General features: G+C 42.9%; 1 protein-coding gene across 12 annotated transcripts in view; it reads left to right on the top strand.

The window, feature by feature from the left end:
- WNK2 (WNK lysine deficient protein kinase 2) overlaps positions 1-16,484 on the top strand; it is a 146,269-nt gene that overhangs the window by 97,430 nt on the left and 32,355 nt on the right. For 8 of the 12 annotated variants that reach the window (XM_066614122.1, XM_066614120.1, XM_066614119.1 and 5 more), the window contains 7 exons: positions 536-1,560; positions 2,005-2,077; positions 4,013-4,068; positions 4,229-4,848; positions 5,848-6,062; positions 14,845-15,060; positions 15,983-16,081. In XM_066614122.1, coding sequence (XP_066470219.1) covers positions 536-1,560; positions 2,005-2,077; positions 4,013-4,068; positions 4,229-4,848; positions 5,848-6,062; positions 14,845-15,060; positions 15,983-16,081 — 2,304 coding nt within the window. The remainder of the gene's footprint in view (positions 1-535; positions 1,561-2,004; positions 2,078-4,012; positions 4,069-4,228; positions 4,849-5,847; positions 6,063-14,844; positions 15,061-15,982; positions 16,082-16,484) is intronic. The other 4 variants (XM_066614124.1, XM_066614123.1, XM_066614121.1 and 1 more) reach the window with 3 other exon arrangements.

Genomic DNA, 16,484 nt, shown 5'->3' with positions numbered 1-16,484 from the left:
GCAGTACAGTAGCAAGATCAAGTGAGAGTCAAAACCTTTCTCCTGAGAGTGCACATCTGTGGACATTTAACTTGATCCATTTCTGTTTACATATGTATAACTAATTGAGGTTCTTGCCACATAAATGAACTTTAAAGCCCTCTGTAATATACTGAACACCTTGTTATTAATCTCAATTTTCCAGCTAGCTGAAGTAGTGTACTGCATGATTACTGCTAATAGCCAATAAAGTATAATGCATTTGCCATTAGCAATTGCTTAGATAGAGCTGTCACGGTCAGTGAGAATAGCCTTTTTTTAGGACTACATTTCAGCTGAGCATGCAGATTTTAAAAAATGTGAAAATTAATTTATTTAAAGAGATGTGTCTAAGCTGTTAAAAAAAACATTGTTTTAAGAGGAGAGACTGTATGGTGGGTTGCATCTTTCTGTTGAGACACTTCTACTATTTAAGGCTGATCTCAATAGCTAGATCTCACAAAAGAAAGAGCCATCCTTTGAATTCAGGCTTATATTTGTTTGTTGTTGTTTGCAGATCTAGAGCAGCCAGATGATCAGCAGCTGAGTTCTGCGGTATCAGGAAAACAAAATAATTTAGCCCATCAGAAGCTTTCTAAACAAAGGAGCACCTATGAGAGCCCCAGAGGAACACCACCTCCTTCTCCTCTGACACAAGTCTCTGCTACACCATCAAGTTCCCTTTCACAGCCAGAAACATCAGTTGCAACACCCCCAGCCACAACTCCGTATGCTCTAGAGCGGGTTGCTGAAAATACAAGCCAACCAGAATGCCCCCCACTACCACTTGTTGTGCCTAATCAACCTGACACTATTGTCCAAAATGCAACCTCACTTGAAGAGCAGGCACAGCTTTCTCTAAATCCCCCACTGCAGGCACTACAACAGATAGATGAAAACATTTGTGTCCCTGATGAGTACTGCACGACTGGGCTGCCAAAACTGACTCAGTCTGTTCCTGCACAGGCAGCAGAAGTCTGCCCACTCCCTGTCTCTGATGCTACTATTTTGGAACACCAGCCTCCAACACAAATCCCAAGTTCATCAGACAACAGTCAGCCTGGCCTGATGCAACATTCTTTTGTAGGCCAAATACTTCCTGTGACTGCTGTCCCTGATCCTTCAGTTGTAGCAGCACCTCAGCTTTCAAGTCCACCTCACATTGCAGCGTCTGCATCATCTCAGCTGCATGTAATACCAACCCAGTCCCAGGCTGTAGCAGGCACAGGCCTTGCTATGAGTGCAACTCAGCCACCTTGTGCAGTCGAGTCAGATGGTGAGGGGCCACCCAGGGTCGATTTCGCTGACAATACAATAAAAAGCCTAGATGAAAAACTGCGCAACCTGCTTTACCAAGAGTATGTCCCAACATCTTCTGCATCAGCGTCAACACCAGATGGTTTTGTACCTCTAGAGCAGGGGGATGGTGAATTTAGCTTGGCACCTTTGCCCACACTTGTGCTGGATTTGAAAGTACCAGGAACTGGCATGGAGGTTACTGTGGCTGAGGACCAACCTGCACCCAGCACGACTTCTGTTCCGGCAAGTCAACCCACGGCCATGCTTTCTTTACCCATCGACCCAGGAATCATATACTGTATATCCCACGTAAAGACTAAGCATGAGACAGAAACTGTATGGATAAACCCTAATTCTCTGAATCTGGAGTTTTCAGAATCTTTACCAGGATTCCTCCAGAATTGGTTGGCAATCATAATTTACAACTACAGGCTCTTTATACATATTTGTTACATGTCTAGAATATCACACATTAATTATGTGGTATCTGCCAATCTCTACTATGCAAGAGAAAGTAATATGGAGCCTAGAAAAACAAGAAAAACCGTTTGCTTAGGTGAAGTAGACTTGTTTTAGGACAGAATTTTTAAAAAGCACCAGAGAGGCTTTGCATACATTTATATAAAGAATAGCATCTTCAACTTGGTCCTTGAAAGATAATTTATATTTCTGTTCTTTTGCTTAAAGGTTAGATCATCTGAAGTTACATATATCAGCACCCATCCTTCAGAAGGAAGCCATCGATCAGAAAGCAAAGCAGGTAGCAAACTATGGAACAACTTTGATGGCCATTCAGCCTTACGGATCTCATCTGCTCAAGTCATGAATGAGCACCACTGGTGGGATGCCTTCCTAGATATGAGATTCAGAGATTCTTAATTTATGTATTTTATTACCTTTCTTCTTCCGCCATCCTCCAAAGAGCCCAGGATGGCTTACGTGATTTTGTTCCTCTCCCCCAACCTTTTATCCTTACAGCAGCCCTATGAGGTAGGTGAAGCTGAGAGAGAGTTACTGGCCTGAGATCCTCACAGCTGAGCAAGGATTTGAACCCAGGTCTTCCTAGCTCCACATTTTATCTAAGAATCACGGGCTATGTGTGTGTTTAAACACACACATATTTATATTTTTAAATGCAAAATCTGGTTGCTTCAAGAGAAACTTCAATGTTTTTCCTTTATTTTTGTATAATTAATTCTTATTTTTGGGCATTAATTTTGTTGAAAATGTTCTTCATAACATTCTCATTGAGAATTTTCAAAGATGCCGGGCAGTGCTTGCCTCCCTATGTTTGGTCACAGGCAGCCCAATCCTGAGCTGCCTGTAACGTGGGCTGCTGCGGCATCCTAAGCATGCTGGGCAGCTGCCAACAGCTCCTCGGGGGAAGGGGATTTTTGTGTCCTTCCCTCGAGTGAGGGAAGTAGCCCGGCAATGGGGCTACTTGATTCTACTGTGGCTCTTTAGCCGCCGCAGAATCAAGGAGTCCCGTGTCAGGCCGCGGAGTCAAATATGGAGCTCTGGATCCAGTGGAGTAGAGCTCCGCCAGTCCTGCACCCTCCCTCTCCACTCCCTCCCCTGCTACGCCTCCTCTCACATCACCCCATGCCCCATTCATCTCTCCGCTACTCGGCGGTCTGGGCGAGACACCGGGCGGCAGACTGCAGGTCCAGTACCAGAGCTGACCCATTGCGGGCTTGCGCTGGGCTAGCTTTGGTGCTGGGCCAGCATTAGGGCTTGCAAATGTGCCTACCACATGTTGGCGACAGTGTGTGTCAGCAGTGAACCGGCATGCAAGGCTCAGGATTGAGCCCTAAAGCAGAAACATAAAAAGTGGAAGAAGCACACATCTTCTTAGCCCTGCTTCTTAGAGTGATCAAAACCTTAGGTTGACATGCTTGTTTTTCCACCATTTCGTGTAAAACACTAAAAGTAATCTGGCATTGAGTAAGAGAAGAAGGTGCAATGTGTGCAGAAGTGTGGATTATTGCTAGTTTGCAGAATTGACCAGCTATGTGAAGAGTGGGAGTGCAGCCACTCACCCCACATAACATGAGCATCTCTCCTGCCTACAGGTCACTGGACATCTACATGAGAGTATCTATATATAAAGTAATCCAGCACAGTAGGTTCAAAACACATGATTGATATCCCATATCAAATCTAGGAATTAATCATGCCACCCAACACATGCTCCCAAATGTATTGGCTCTGAGGAAATGAGATGCCTACACATGGATGTCAGCCAGACTCAAAGATAGGTCATGAGCTCACGCTGATTGTGGCAAGCAGCCCTGCTCCTGCTCCTGCTCCCACACTATGTAGTCAGTAAAATCATCAGAGCTGGCTCCTTGGTTACTCTCTCCTTCCCAGAAAGTTTTCTTAATTTTTTAAAATTGAATTCCATAGTCATATGGTGATGAACTTCTCAGTTCATTACACTGAATTTAAGTCAGAATATTCACAGGATGCCAAGTGTGACGGTCTCAAGAGTTGCATTTGCCGTCCCAATTTATTTTTAATTCATATAGATGTGAACTGCACTCCTGCACATAGTCATGTCCGATTGTCGCCAGGACTGCAGCCTTGTAAGGACTCCAGGCATGGTTTCATTAATGAAGATACATTATATTTTGCTTTGTTCTAAAATCTACTTATCCAGATGTATGTGCATTTTTGTTTCCAATATATTAAACAGGTCAAGCTACGAGCATTACTTCAGCTTCTGCTGCCATATCATCAGGACACCCTCAGGTATTATAAACTTATAATTTACTGCTGTTCCCCCACATGCACACACTTGTGTCCCTTTCCTCAAAGCAATTGTGGTCATTGTTAACTCCATAACAACACATGTTTTGGAGCTAGCACTATATTCTACAGATAGACTTCATTTTTTTGCTTCTCCTTGCAGGTTGCTCCTTCATCATTAAATCTAGCTGAATGTAAAGAAGCTCCTACGCGGAATGAGAAGAAAAATCTTGCAACATTACCGGAGGAAGAGAAAAATAAATCTCAGAGAGATGACTCTTTAGACTCTAGCTTTTCTGAGAAACAGGCTGATAGTACACCAGCAAAAACAATTGGCAGATTTTCAGTGATCAGCACACAGGATGAGTTAACTTTACCATCCTTGCAATCTGTGAGGTACTCTGCACCACCAGATGTGTATTTGGACGATCAGCCTTCTAGCCCTGATAGAAAGACATCTTTTCGGTGTGTGCAGACAGCGTCCTCTGTTGACGTTCTTTGTGCTCATGATTCCAGTGACTCAGGAGACGAATCTCTTCAAAGAAAATCAGCTGTTTCTCCACCATCACTTCAGAGCAGCAGTGCAGGAAAGGCCCCATCTTTTCTGCAGAAGTCTGGAAAGTCAAGTTCACAGGGCCTAGATTCACCTAATGGCCATGGAACAAAAGTCCCAACTATCAACATAACTTCTTTCCACTCACAGTCATCCTATGTGAGCAGTGACAATGACTCAGAGTTTGAAGATGCAGACATGAAGAAAGAATTGCAGCATCTGAGAGAAAAGTAGGTTCTTTTCCAGGAGAACGTGTTGAGTCCTTTGGTGTGCTGAAGTTTAGGCAACAGTTCCAGCTGAATTTTTACATTTCTCATTTTTTCTCCTCATACAATTACCACAAGTGAAAACAGCCTATTTCCATAGTCTATGGCTTACTTCTCCCTGAAATAATAAACCTCTATCTCCAGGCTGTAGTACCAGGCTGTGAAATACAGGAAGCTGGATTAGATGGGCCTATGGCCTGATCCAGTGGGGCTGTTCTTATGTTCTTATGTACCTCAGATTGTAGGTGGAAGAATTATATGATTGAATGTTTTTCTCTACAAAATCATTCTTTGCATGTAGAAAACTAAGTACTAGGAAGAAGAATTCTTCTCTTGTTTTCTAACTGCAGATACTTGTACATAATATGTAATTTAGGGCGCAATACAGAGGCACCCTTGGGCCAGCACAAGGAACCATAAAGCACGTTTGTGCCTCCTCGAGAGTCAGCAAAGTCGGTGTGCAGAGCAACACCAGCCTGAGGAGGCTGACATAAGCCTCCGCACCAATGGAGGCACCGAGCCTTGTGTCACAGAGGGAGGCATTCCAGGGATGGGGCAGGGAGGACAGTGGGTGGCCCCGGGGGCAGGTGGGTGGGAAGTGGGAGGTGGAGATGGACCCAGCAGTTAGGCCGGATTCCAACCCTTATTCCTGGGGAGTTCAGACAACTGCAAGCTGCTCTGCTTTCCTCAGACTTGTGCCACCTCAGGAGGTGGAAAAGTCCAAGGAGACCTATAGGAGCCAGGGTGCCTTCCCCAGCGGTAAGGGGGAAAGTTTCCCCGTACCTCTGGCTGAGCCACTTTGGGCCCCTATTCCGTGCTGAATACAGCACAAACCTCTTGGCTTGCCTGTTTCAGCACAGGATAGGATTGCACCCTTAATAATTACATATTAAAGGCATGCTTAACAATTATATGATTCAGTTTAAGCAATGTGATGCACAACAGTCTGTTTTTTATTTTTAGACACATGAAAGAAATTGCTGAGCTGCAAACTCAGCAGAAGAGAGAGATTGAAGCTCTGTACATTCGACTGGGAAAACCTTTGCCACCCAATGTGGGGTTCCTGCATTCTGCCCCTCCAAGTGGTCGTCGAAGAAGAACCAGCAAAAATAAATTAAAAACTGGAAAGTTATTAAATCCTGTCATTCAACAGCTCAAAACAACAGCATCCAATACAAGTATGTTCAGTAGATATAAAACTGTCTTCTATAGGTAACTTCATCAATGCTGTCATTTTTGCAATCATATGTTTTAAGTATTCAAGGGCTTTTTATGAACAAAGCCTGTGTAAGTTTGAGACTTATTGTCCTATTGGAGTGATTCACATCTTTGGTTATTTTCTAAGAGAATTTTTTTTAACCATTACATTATTTTACCAGTAATGAAGGGAGAGGATCAGTTAAGATGGACTTGGTTGCAAGTGGGTGTCAATGGGCAATTTTCACAATGGAGAGAGGTGAAAAGTGGTGTGCCCCAAGGATCTGTCCTGGGACCAGTGCTTTTCAACCTCTTCATAAATGACCTGGAGACAGGGTTGAGCAGTGAAGTGGCTAAGTTTGCAGACGACACCAAACTTTTCCGAGTGGTGAAGACCAGAAGTGATTGTGAGGAGCTCCAGAAGGATCTCTCCAGACTGGCAGAATGGGCAGCAAAATGGCAGATGCGCTTCAATGTCAGTAAGTGTAAAGTCATGCACATTGGGGCAAAAAATCAAAACTTTAGATATAGGCTGATGGGTTCTGAGCTGTCCGTGACAGATCAGGAGAGAGATCTTGGGGTGGTGGTGGACAGGTCGATGAAAGTGTCGACCCAATGTGCGGCGGCAGTGAAGAAGGCCAATTCTATGCTTGGGATCATTAGGAAGGGTATTGAGAACAAAACGGCTAGTATTATAATGCCGTTGTACAAATCGATGGTAAGGCCACACCTGGAGTATTGTGTCCAGTTCTGGTCGCCGCATCTCAAAAAAGACATAGTGGAAATGGAAAAGGTGCAAAAGAGAGCGACTAAGATGATTACGGGGCTGGGGCACCTTCCTTATGAGGAAAGACTACGGTGTTTGGGCCTCTTCAGCCTAGAAAAGAGAAGCTTGAGGGGGGACATGATTGAGACATACAAAATTATGCAGGGAATGGACAGAGTGGATAGGGAGATGCTCTTTACACTCTCACATAATACCAGAACCAGGGGACATCCACTAAAATTGAGTGTTGGGTGGGTTAGGACAGACAGAAGAAAATATTTCTTTACTCAGCGTGTGGTCGGTCTGTGGAACTCCTTGCCACAGGATGTGGTGCTGGCGTCTAGCCTAGTCGCCTTTAAAAAGGGATTGGACAAGTTTCTGGAGGAAAAATCCATTATGGGGTACAAGCCATGATGTGTATGCGGAACCTCCTGATTTTAGAAATGGGTTATGTCAGAATGCCAGATGCAGGGAAGGGCACCAGGATGAGGTCTCTTGTTATCTGGTGTGCTCCCTGGGGCATTTGGTGGGCCGCTGTGAGATACAGGAAGCTGGACTAGATAGGCCTGTGGCCTGATCCAGTGGGGCTGTTCTTATGTTCTTATGCATTAGCTGGTAACAAATTTTTCTAATGATTAAATTTAATAACGGCATCTGACAATGAAGCGTTAGTCTCCTTCACCACAATAGCAGCATACCCAAAAGTTTGAATAGAACAGAAAACTTGATGCTTTAGAGTGTGAAGCATCAAGCGAAACTTGACTGTCTTAGTGACTGTCTTGACTGGAAAACTGTAGGGTTTTTTGGTTTTTGTATAGTCTAGTCTACACTGAACATGATCTGTTCCACAGCAGGTGTAGTCATACAGGAAGATCAGCATTCTTTTTATTTTTACTAAACATAAGAACAGCCCCACTGGATCAGGCCATAGGCCCATCTAGTCCAGCTTCCTTTATCTCACAGCGGCCCACCAAATGCCCCAGAGAGCACACCAGGTAACAAGAGACCTGCATCCTGGTGCCCTCCCTTGCATTGGCATTCTGACATAGCCCATTTGTAAAATCAGGAGGTTGCACATACACATCATGGCTTGTACCCCGTAATGGATTTTTCCTCCAGAAACTTGTCCAATTCCCTTTTAAAGGCATCCAGGCCAGATGCTGTCACCACATCCTGCGGCAAGGAGTTCCACAGACCAACCACACACTGAGTAAAGAAATATTTTCTTTTGTCTGTTCTAACTCTCCCAATACTCAATTTTAGTGGATGTCCCCTGGTTCTGGTGTTAAGTGAGAGTGTAAAGAACATCTCTCTATCCACTTTATCCTTCCCATGCATAATTTTGTATGTCTCAATCATGTCCCCCCTCAGGTGCCTCTTTTCTAGGCTGAAGAGGCCCAAACGCCGTAGCCTCTCCTCATAAGGAAGGTGCCCCAGCCCAGCAATCATCTTAGTCGCTCTCTTTTGCACCTTTTCCATTTCCACTACATCTTTTTTGAGATGCGGCGACCAGAACTGGACACAATACTCCAGGTGTGGCCTTACCATCGATTTGTACAATGGCATTATAATATTAGCTGTTTGTTCTCAATAACTTTTCTAATGATTCCAAGCATAGAATTGGCCTTCTTCACTGCTGCCGCGCATTGGGTCGACGCTTTCATCGACCTGTCCACCACCACCCCAAGATCCCTCTCCTGATCTGTCACAGACAGCTCAGAACCCATCAGCCTATATGTGAAGTTTTGATTTTTTGCCCCAATGTGCATGACTTTACACTTACTGACATTGAAGCGCATCTGCCATTTTGCTGCCCATTCTGCCAGTCTGGAGAGATCCTTCTGGAGCTCCTCACAATCACTTCTGGTTTTCACGACTTGGAAAAGTTTGGTGTCATCTGCAAACTTAGCCACCTCACTGCTCACCCCTGCCTCCAGGTCATTTATGAAGAGGTTGAAAAGCACTGGTCCCAGGACAGATCCTTGGGGCACACTTCTTTTCACCTCTCTTCATTGTGAAAATTGCCCATTGACACCCACTCTCTGTTTCCTGGTCTTCAACCAGTTCTCAATCCATGAAAGGACCTGTCCTCTAATTCCCTGACTGTGGAGTTTTTTTAGTAGCCTTTGGTGAGGGACCGTGTTGAACGCCTTCTGAAAGTCCAGATATATAATGTCTACGAGTTCTCCCGCATCCACATGCCTGTTGACCTTTTCAAAGAATTCTATAAGGTTCATGAGGCAAGACTTACCCTTACAGAAGCCATCCTGATTCTCCCTCAGCAAGGCCTGTTCGTCTGTGTGTTTTGAGATTCTATCTTTGATGAGGCATTCCACCATCTTACCCAGTATAGATGTTAGGCTGACCGGCCTATAGTTTCCCGGGTCCCCCCTCTTTCCCTTTTTAAAGATTGGTGTGACATTTGCTATCCTTTAATCTTCTGGCACTGTGGCCGTTTTGAGGGACAAGTTGCATATTTTAGTCAAGAATAAGAATTATACTAAGAATTATACTAAGAATAATTATATTCTGTTTTCAAGGAAGAAGTTCTGAAAATAGTTTATAAAGCAAAAGAAATAGAAGCCTGGTTCCCATTTCTAAGCGTTTAAAAACTCACTACGGTTTTAAAACCTTCAAAAGCACATAATGGATAACACTGGAAATGGCCATTGGAAAGGACAATATGTTAAGATGAATCAGAACAGTTCTCCTAATACTACTAAGAGTGTCCTACTTCAAAAAGATGTGCAATAGAGCTCTGTTATCCTTCTCTGCTTTGGCGCGCGCGCGCACGCGCGCACACACACACACACACACACACACACACACACACACACACACACACACACACACACACTCACTCACTCACTCACTCACTCACTCACTCACTCACTCACTCACTCACTCACTCACTCTTCAGAATACCAGACAATGGTTCCTTTCTTTTGGAAAACTATCATTTAAATAATATGACAGTAATACGGTTGGGTGACCACCAAAAAACAAACTTTTCATTTTCACGGCTGGTCTTCATGTGGTTTTGATTCCTACAAGAGCCTTTGTAAATTATGTTTAATTAATTTTAAAAACCAGTTTAAATTATGTTTGAAATCTTACTTTCAGATGATTTTTTCAGTTTTTCCCTTGGTTGGCTGCAGTTGGTGTTGTGATTGTGACTAGAATTATTTGATTCTGTCTGTTAGCTGTATGATGCTAGACTGTCCAACTTTGCAGCACCACAATCTACCTCATTCTCTGTGGTGGGTAGCAATGGTCCTGGTGGTGCTGGTCGCCTCTCCAGGCCCGGCAACCCACTCTACAGACCTATGCGGGCCTCAGAAACCTCCAAAAGCCACTTCATCATTTTGAAAGCAAACTAGAAATGGCTTCTGAAAACTGGAAGTGTCTTACAGAGGATTCTGAGAGTCATTCTGAGGCCTGCATAGGTCTATAGAGTGGAACACTGGGCCAAAAGAGGCCTCTGGAAACTCTGGTAAGTAATGGGGCTTCTGGAATGGCTCCTATTTGGAGCCAAACTAGCGAAAGAATGGGTGGGAGAGCCCAGATCATAACCCAGCAGTGGGTTGCGACCCACACTATGGAAAGATAGTGTTATACACTTCTCCCTTGTTATACAAGCCATACTAGATCCTGAGACCCTGGATCCACTTTTGCTTTTCAGCAGTGGTGTGGTGGCTGTGGCTAGAAGTGCCTTTGCACAGAGTTGGCAGAGGAGCTGCTTTCAGTGGCGTCACTAGGGTTCGCGTCACTTGGTGCGGGATGCCAGCGCGTCATCCCCTATGCAGTGGGCGGGGTAACATCCCAGGTGGTGGGCGTGTTTAATAGAACAAAGATAGAAAACATTCTGCATGAAATTACACATTGATTGATATAACACGATGGTAGTATTCTTCCAAATTATGATTTTAGTGATTTTGGTCACTAGTGGTGTCACCCCCCCCTCCCAAGGATGTCAGCTTACTAACACCTTATTGCAGCATTTCTCAAACTTTTAGCACTGGGACCCACTTTTTAGAATGACAATCTGTCCAAGACTCGCCAGAAGTGACGTCATGGTGGAAGTGACATCATCAGGCAAATTAAAATAAGTATAAATAATTAAAGTAAAACAAATAATTAAATAAGCAGAAGCCAGCCCTGTTCCACCAAGTGAATTGCCTCTGTAGCCTGCCTGCAATAACATCCCCCCCTCCAAAACCAGTAAGGTTTTCAGCCCTACCCAGTGCCCAGTTCAATTTAAGAACTTCTGTTTAAATCAGATCACTGTCAGGATCCACCTGGCTTTGCAAGTCTCAAAAAGGTTCACCTGATCAGCTGAAGCCTCCTTTTTGATCATTTTTAGTGGGGGGGAGGCTGCCTTCTGGAGCACTTGTTTAGCTCCAGGTGCATAGGATCAGGACCATTCTGGTTGCCTTGCACTCTCCTTCACCTGATCTTTCACACCAGCCAAGGCATGCTTGCTTACTTGCAAGTAAACAGGACCGTGAGGCTTAGATTCGGTTTCCATACATTCATGTGCTTGGAGGGAGGGACTTCCTTTTCAGGTGTTTTGGGGGGCTGCATTCATTGGATCAGGACCATTCTGGTGTTGTTGAATTCCTCTCAGTTTGCCCTTTCTGATGGACTAAGGCAAGTTTGCTACTCATGAGTAAACACGCGATATGGCTCACTTTGCATAGGAATCCATGCATTTTTTGTTCTCCGGTTTTTTGGCCATAACTTTTGATAGAAAGGAGATATTTCACTCCGGTTTTCTGCATTGCATTTCGCTCGAAGTTCCACACCCAACAGTATATAATATGATGGGGTTACTCCTAACCACTGCGATTTTAGCGTGTCACCCCCCCCAGTGCATGTCACCACCCCGTGCCATGTCATCTGGTGAAGCTCACAGCCCCCTAGTGACGCCACTGGCTGCTGTGCCTTTTCCTGGCAAAGTCTGATCTGACCGATCTCAGAAATGCTGTCTTGGTTACTTAAACAAGCTAATCTGGGTTGAGGTATTGCAGTTATGGGGCCTTTCATTACTCTGAAGAAACTTCAGCTGGTTCAGAATGCTACAGCCAGACCATTGGCAGGAACTCATGGCATGGGTCATGAGAGTTCAGTCGTGTTTGATCTGCATTGGGTCCTGATCCGTTTCTGAGCCTTACATGGTTTGGAAATGGGTTGTGTGAAGGAATACCTGTTGCCTTATGAACCTCTCCAGCAGTGGAAATCATTGGCAGGAACCCTACTCTTTGTCTCATCTCTGTCTGAGACATGGGTGGTTGAAATGAGTGACAGGGCCTTTTAAGCAGAGATGCCTAGGCTTTAAGCAGATATGCCTTAGGCTTTTTAAGCAGAGATGTCTGACACCAAGGATAGCCATTTGGCTCCCATGTTGCACATCTTCCAGCATTTATTGAAACCATTTATTTAATTATGCTTTCTGATTGCATTAGTTTCTTTCTCTAGGTGGTTGATTTATGTGCCGTGGTTGCTTTGTTTTTCTGGTGATCAGATTGTTTGGTGGTTGTGTGTTGTGTGTATTTTGATGTTCTTATGTTTTTATTGTGATTTTTTAACCCTATGTTGTACACTACTTTAGGAGCTTTTTGGTCAAAAAGCAGCATCATAATAGTCATAATAATATTAAAAGGCTGAGGCTTAGATTGGTCTCTGGATAACTTGGGTGTAGAGCTTGTCATTGTGGGCTTCTTACCCACAGGGTGCATACAGAGAATATTGTAGCATCTTTAAATGCTCTTTGAAGCTTGTCAAATTGTTCAAACAATTGTTCAAATTGTTCTTGTTCCCGAAGATTGGGGGGGGGGCAGTATCACAACCTGTTAAGCTGTGACTCCTGTCAATGGATAATGATAACATTCTGTAACGGGAAGAGGATGAGAAAAAAATCCCAAAATCTATAAACATTTATCTTCCTGTTACCTTATCTAGCTTCTATCTCATCTATTTCCAGGCACCTTCTATGATTTAAGTTAAATATTTTGAATTTGTTTTTAGACATTAAGTTTTGGGGGGGGGGGATGGAATAGGACAGCCCTCCTCCTGCACATTTTGCTTACCTTTTCATCTCCAAAAATGAGATTGTGAAATCTACATTAATTCATTACTCCAAGTTTCTATCCTCCTCTAATTTCTATATAAAACTTTGAATAATATTACTCTTAGAAAGGAAGAAGATCTTATTTTGCATTTGCTTATATGGCTGCCCTGTTGTTCCCTTTGACAACTATGCTCCCTTTTCCCACTATTTCCTTGATTTTCTTTCATAGCTAATCAGTATTAGAAAGTTGTTATGACAATCCTTCTCTCACGTTGCACAGTACAGTGCAATTTTATCTTTGTCCTGTATCTAATTCTTCTTTTTTGTAGCAATACTCATTCACAGAATGGTTGAAAAATGAAACGAGCTTCTCCAGGGAAGTTGTGGTGTCTCCTTTCTTGGAGATTTTTTTTTTTTTTTAGAGAATGCCAGATGAGTATCTCTTAGGATGGATTTAAACCTGGTGGGCATTTTGCCAAGACTGCAGGTAGACTATGACTGCATATCTGTATGAACTTTCTTGAGAGTAAGTCCCACTGAATTCCACTGAACTTACTTCTGCGTAATTGTGCATAAGATTAGTCTGAAAGTACTCCTTGCAACTCAGTTAGTAACCTCCCCTTGGAGTTCTTAGTGGGAAAAGTGCCATTGGAAATTTGCAGTCCAACTCACAAAGTATAAGTGGTTGAAATATTAGACACTGCTGAAATGGATAAGCATGCAAACAAGATTTGCCACAGGAATAGACTTAGACTGTTTGAACTGATTCATTTATAGCATACTACATTTATAGCAGCGGTTGCCAAACTCGTGACCGCTGTGTAGCACAAAAATGGCCCCCAGTTGGAACAGTGCTTATCGTTCTGCAGCGCGGCTAACTAGAAGCCCCTCCAACCACCATTGTGTGGTGATCTGGGCAGTTGTGTCTGTAGCCCACTATCCCAACAGGCTTTGGGCCCAGATTTCCAGGCAGGCACGCCTGCAGAGAAGATTGCACAATGGCGGTCAGAGGGGCTTCTAGTGAGCAGCTCAGTGGTAAGCTGAATGGTAAGCACTGCTCACAGTGGGGCAGGAAACAGTGCTGCGCTGGATCTGGCCCGCAAGCCACGGTTTGGTGAACATATTTATAGCATACTATCATTGGAACCCAAATTTTACTTGGGTTATATTTAATAAAAATATGCTTTTTATTCATATTTTTTGTTAAATTAAAACCTTCTCTGGATTTTAAAAGAAACCAGCCAGGATCCAAAAGCCACACCACTATTTTCTGTGCCCACTAGGGTTCTGTTCTTGCATTCTCAAAACAGCCATTTCCAAACTGCTTTTCTCTTTTGAAGCTGATTTTGATATGACATGAAAACCAGCTGTTCAAAAAGTCCATAAAATCTCTTATCCCAGAAAATTCAAAAATCTCATAAAGTCAATACCATTTCTTAAATAATCTCTGTGAATCTAGACTTCCTTTTGGATCCTGTCCTTCCTGTTTTAAGTTGACTGCTGAATCTCTTAGGGCCCAATCCTATTCAATTTTCCAAGGCCGATGCAGCCATGCCTGGAGGGTGTGCTCTCCATCCTGTGGTGGTGGGGCAGTCACAGGGGCCTCCTCAATGTTAGGGCGCATTTGTTCCTTTACCTCAGGGCTGCATTGCGGCTGCACTGGTACTGGAAAGTGGGATAGGATTGAGCCCTCAGTATATTAGAGCTATACAGTGTGAACCTGTTGCTGGTGTTGGCTTTCATTTTACATTGGTACTGCAAACATTGAATAGTTAGTGTGTATGTGTTTCAGCTGCAGGGCTTTGTTGTATTGTAGATTTCTTCCACTGCTTCAGAATGTTTGAAGCTGCTCTCAGTAATGACCTGATAGAGTTGCACCTTGTTGTCTCTCATGGCACTTGGTGATTTTTGTGTATGTCCTTTTTAGGCAACGTATCAGACTGCAAAGACACTCTGGCTAAAGAGCATACTAAAACTCATACTAGTTCTACTGAAGCCACAGCACTAACTTCGTCCACATCAGCCATACTTGGAAAGTCAGTTCAGACACAGCAGCCCTGCTCTGTCAAGGCCTCGTTGTCCTCTGACATCTGCTCTGGATTAGCTACTGAAGGAGGTGATGTCCATGGAAATTCTGGCCAAGGTGATTTTATACTTAGGCCGTCTTTCATTCTATGCTGAAATATTACAACAATGGAAGTGGTTATAGTGCAGTGGACCAGCTTTTACATTTGGATATGATAGAAGCATTACAAACACTTTCTAAGCACTGACTAAAGAGAAAGACAGGGTGCTGTAAAAATGATACAAATAATTATAATGGGGTCTCCACAGATCAAGAAAATTGTAGAAATCTGAGTTGCTAACACTCCTTTTGAAAATGAACTACAGTAGGAAGGTAGTAGAATGTGAATTTTAAAAAAGATATTAATTATATGTCTCATATTCACATTATAGAAGAATTAATCATTGCCAAGGAATGGTACATCCTTTTAAATAATTGGAACAATACTTTGTAAACTGAGATAGTTTAGTAACATGGAAAGGGTGGCTTATTTTTCTCTTGGTTTATGCTCTTGGGTTCAAATTGTTTGCTACTGATGATGTTAGAATTTTCTTTATGATTCATATTAACCTATAGCATGGAGCAGTTAAGCTTCCACCACCCTAGTTTCATTTTTCTCTTGGCTTTCTGGCTTCACTAGAGGGTCTATTATGTTTTAAATACAGTAGCATTACTGATACATTTCAGTACCTATGTTCATAAATTTAACATGATGTGGTAGCAGCATTTATTGCAGTGTGTAATGATGATTGATTAAAATAAGTACCTTACTGAGTTCTGCACAACCTGCCAAACTAATCCTATACAGTATCTATTTTCCTCTGCTGTTGTTTTTGCACCCCTTTGCATATAGCCAATGAACTTACTCCTCTTTGGCAAGGCTAAAATGGAGATGTGGATGATAAACTAACAAAGCTGATATGACTGATGGTGACAACTGATCACAGCTATTTGTATTTTATAAGTGTCTTTGTTTTCTTCCCTTTATATTCATTTGCAGGATGGACGGTTTTCCACCAAACGTCTGAGAGAGTGACCTATAAATCTAGTAGCAAACCTCGTACCAGATTCCTCAGTGGACCTGTGTCTTTGTCCATCTGTTTGTATTTGTTCTTTTGTATTTTATCACAGCCCATCTTTCTTTTGTTCCCCTTTTTTAAAACTCATTTTCATAAATATCTAATATGTTTGGCAGGACATTTTTTTCCTAAAGAATCCCTTTAGTTTCCTTCTTTTAAAAGTTAATCATAATTGACACTCCTTATTTTCATTTGATTTTTTTTTCTTCATATAGAAAGCTTTTGTGCACTGCTTTTGGCTCATGCCTGGGTATCAAAAGCATGTGTGGAAGATCTCATCATTTATTCTATAGCCTTATGGTAAATTTTACCCTGGATGTATCTTTATGTGATTTTAAGTTGAAGTAACTTTTTTAATTTGCAATGTGGCAATTATACATGTCTGCTGTCCAGTTCCAGCGATATCAAAAAGAAATCCAACCT

Source organism: Tiliqua scincoides, chromosome 2 (assembly GCF_035046505.1).
Source record: "Tiliqua scincoides isolate rTilSci1 chromosome 2, rTilSci1.hap2, whole genome shotgun sequence".
Taxonomy (NCBI): Eukaryota; Metazoa; Chordata; class Lepidosauria; order Squamata; family Scincidae; genus Tiliqua; species Tiliqua scincoides.
The sequence above is the reverse complement of the archived record's forward strand: the minus strand, read 5'-3'. Positions and strand labels throughout refer to the sequence as shown.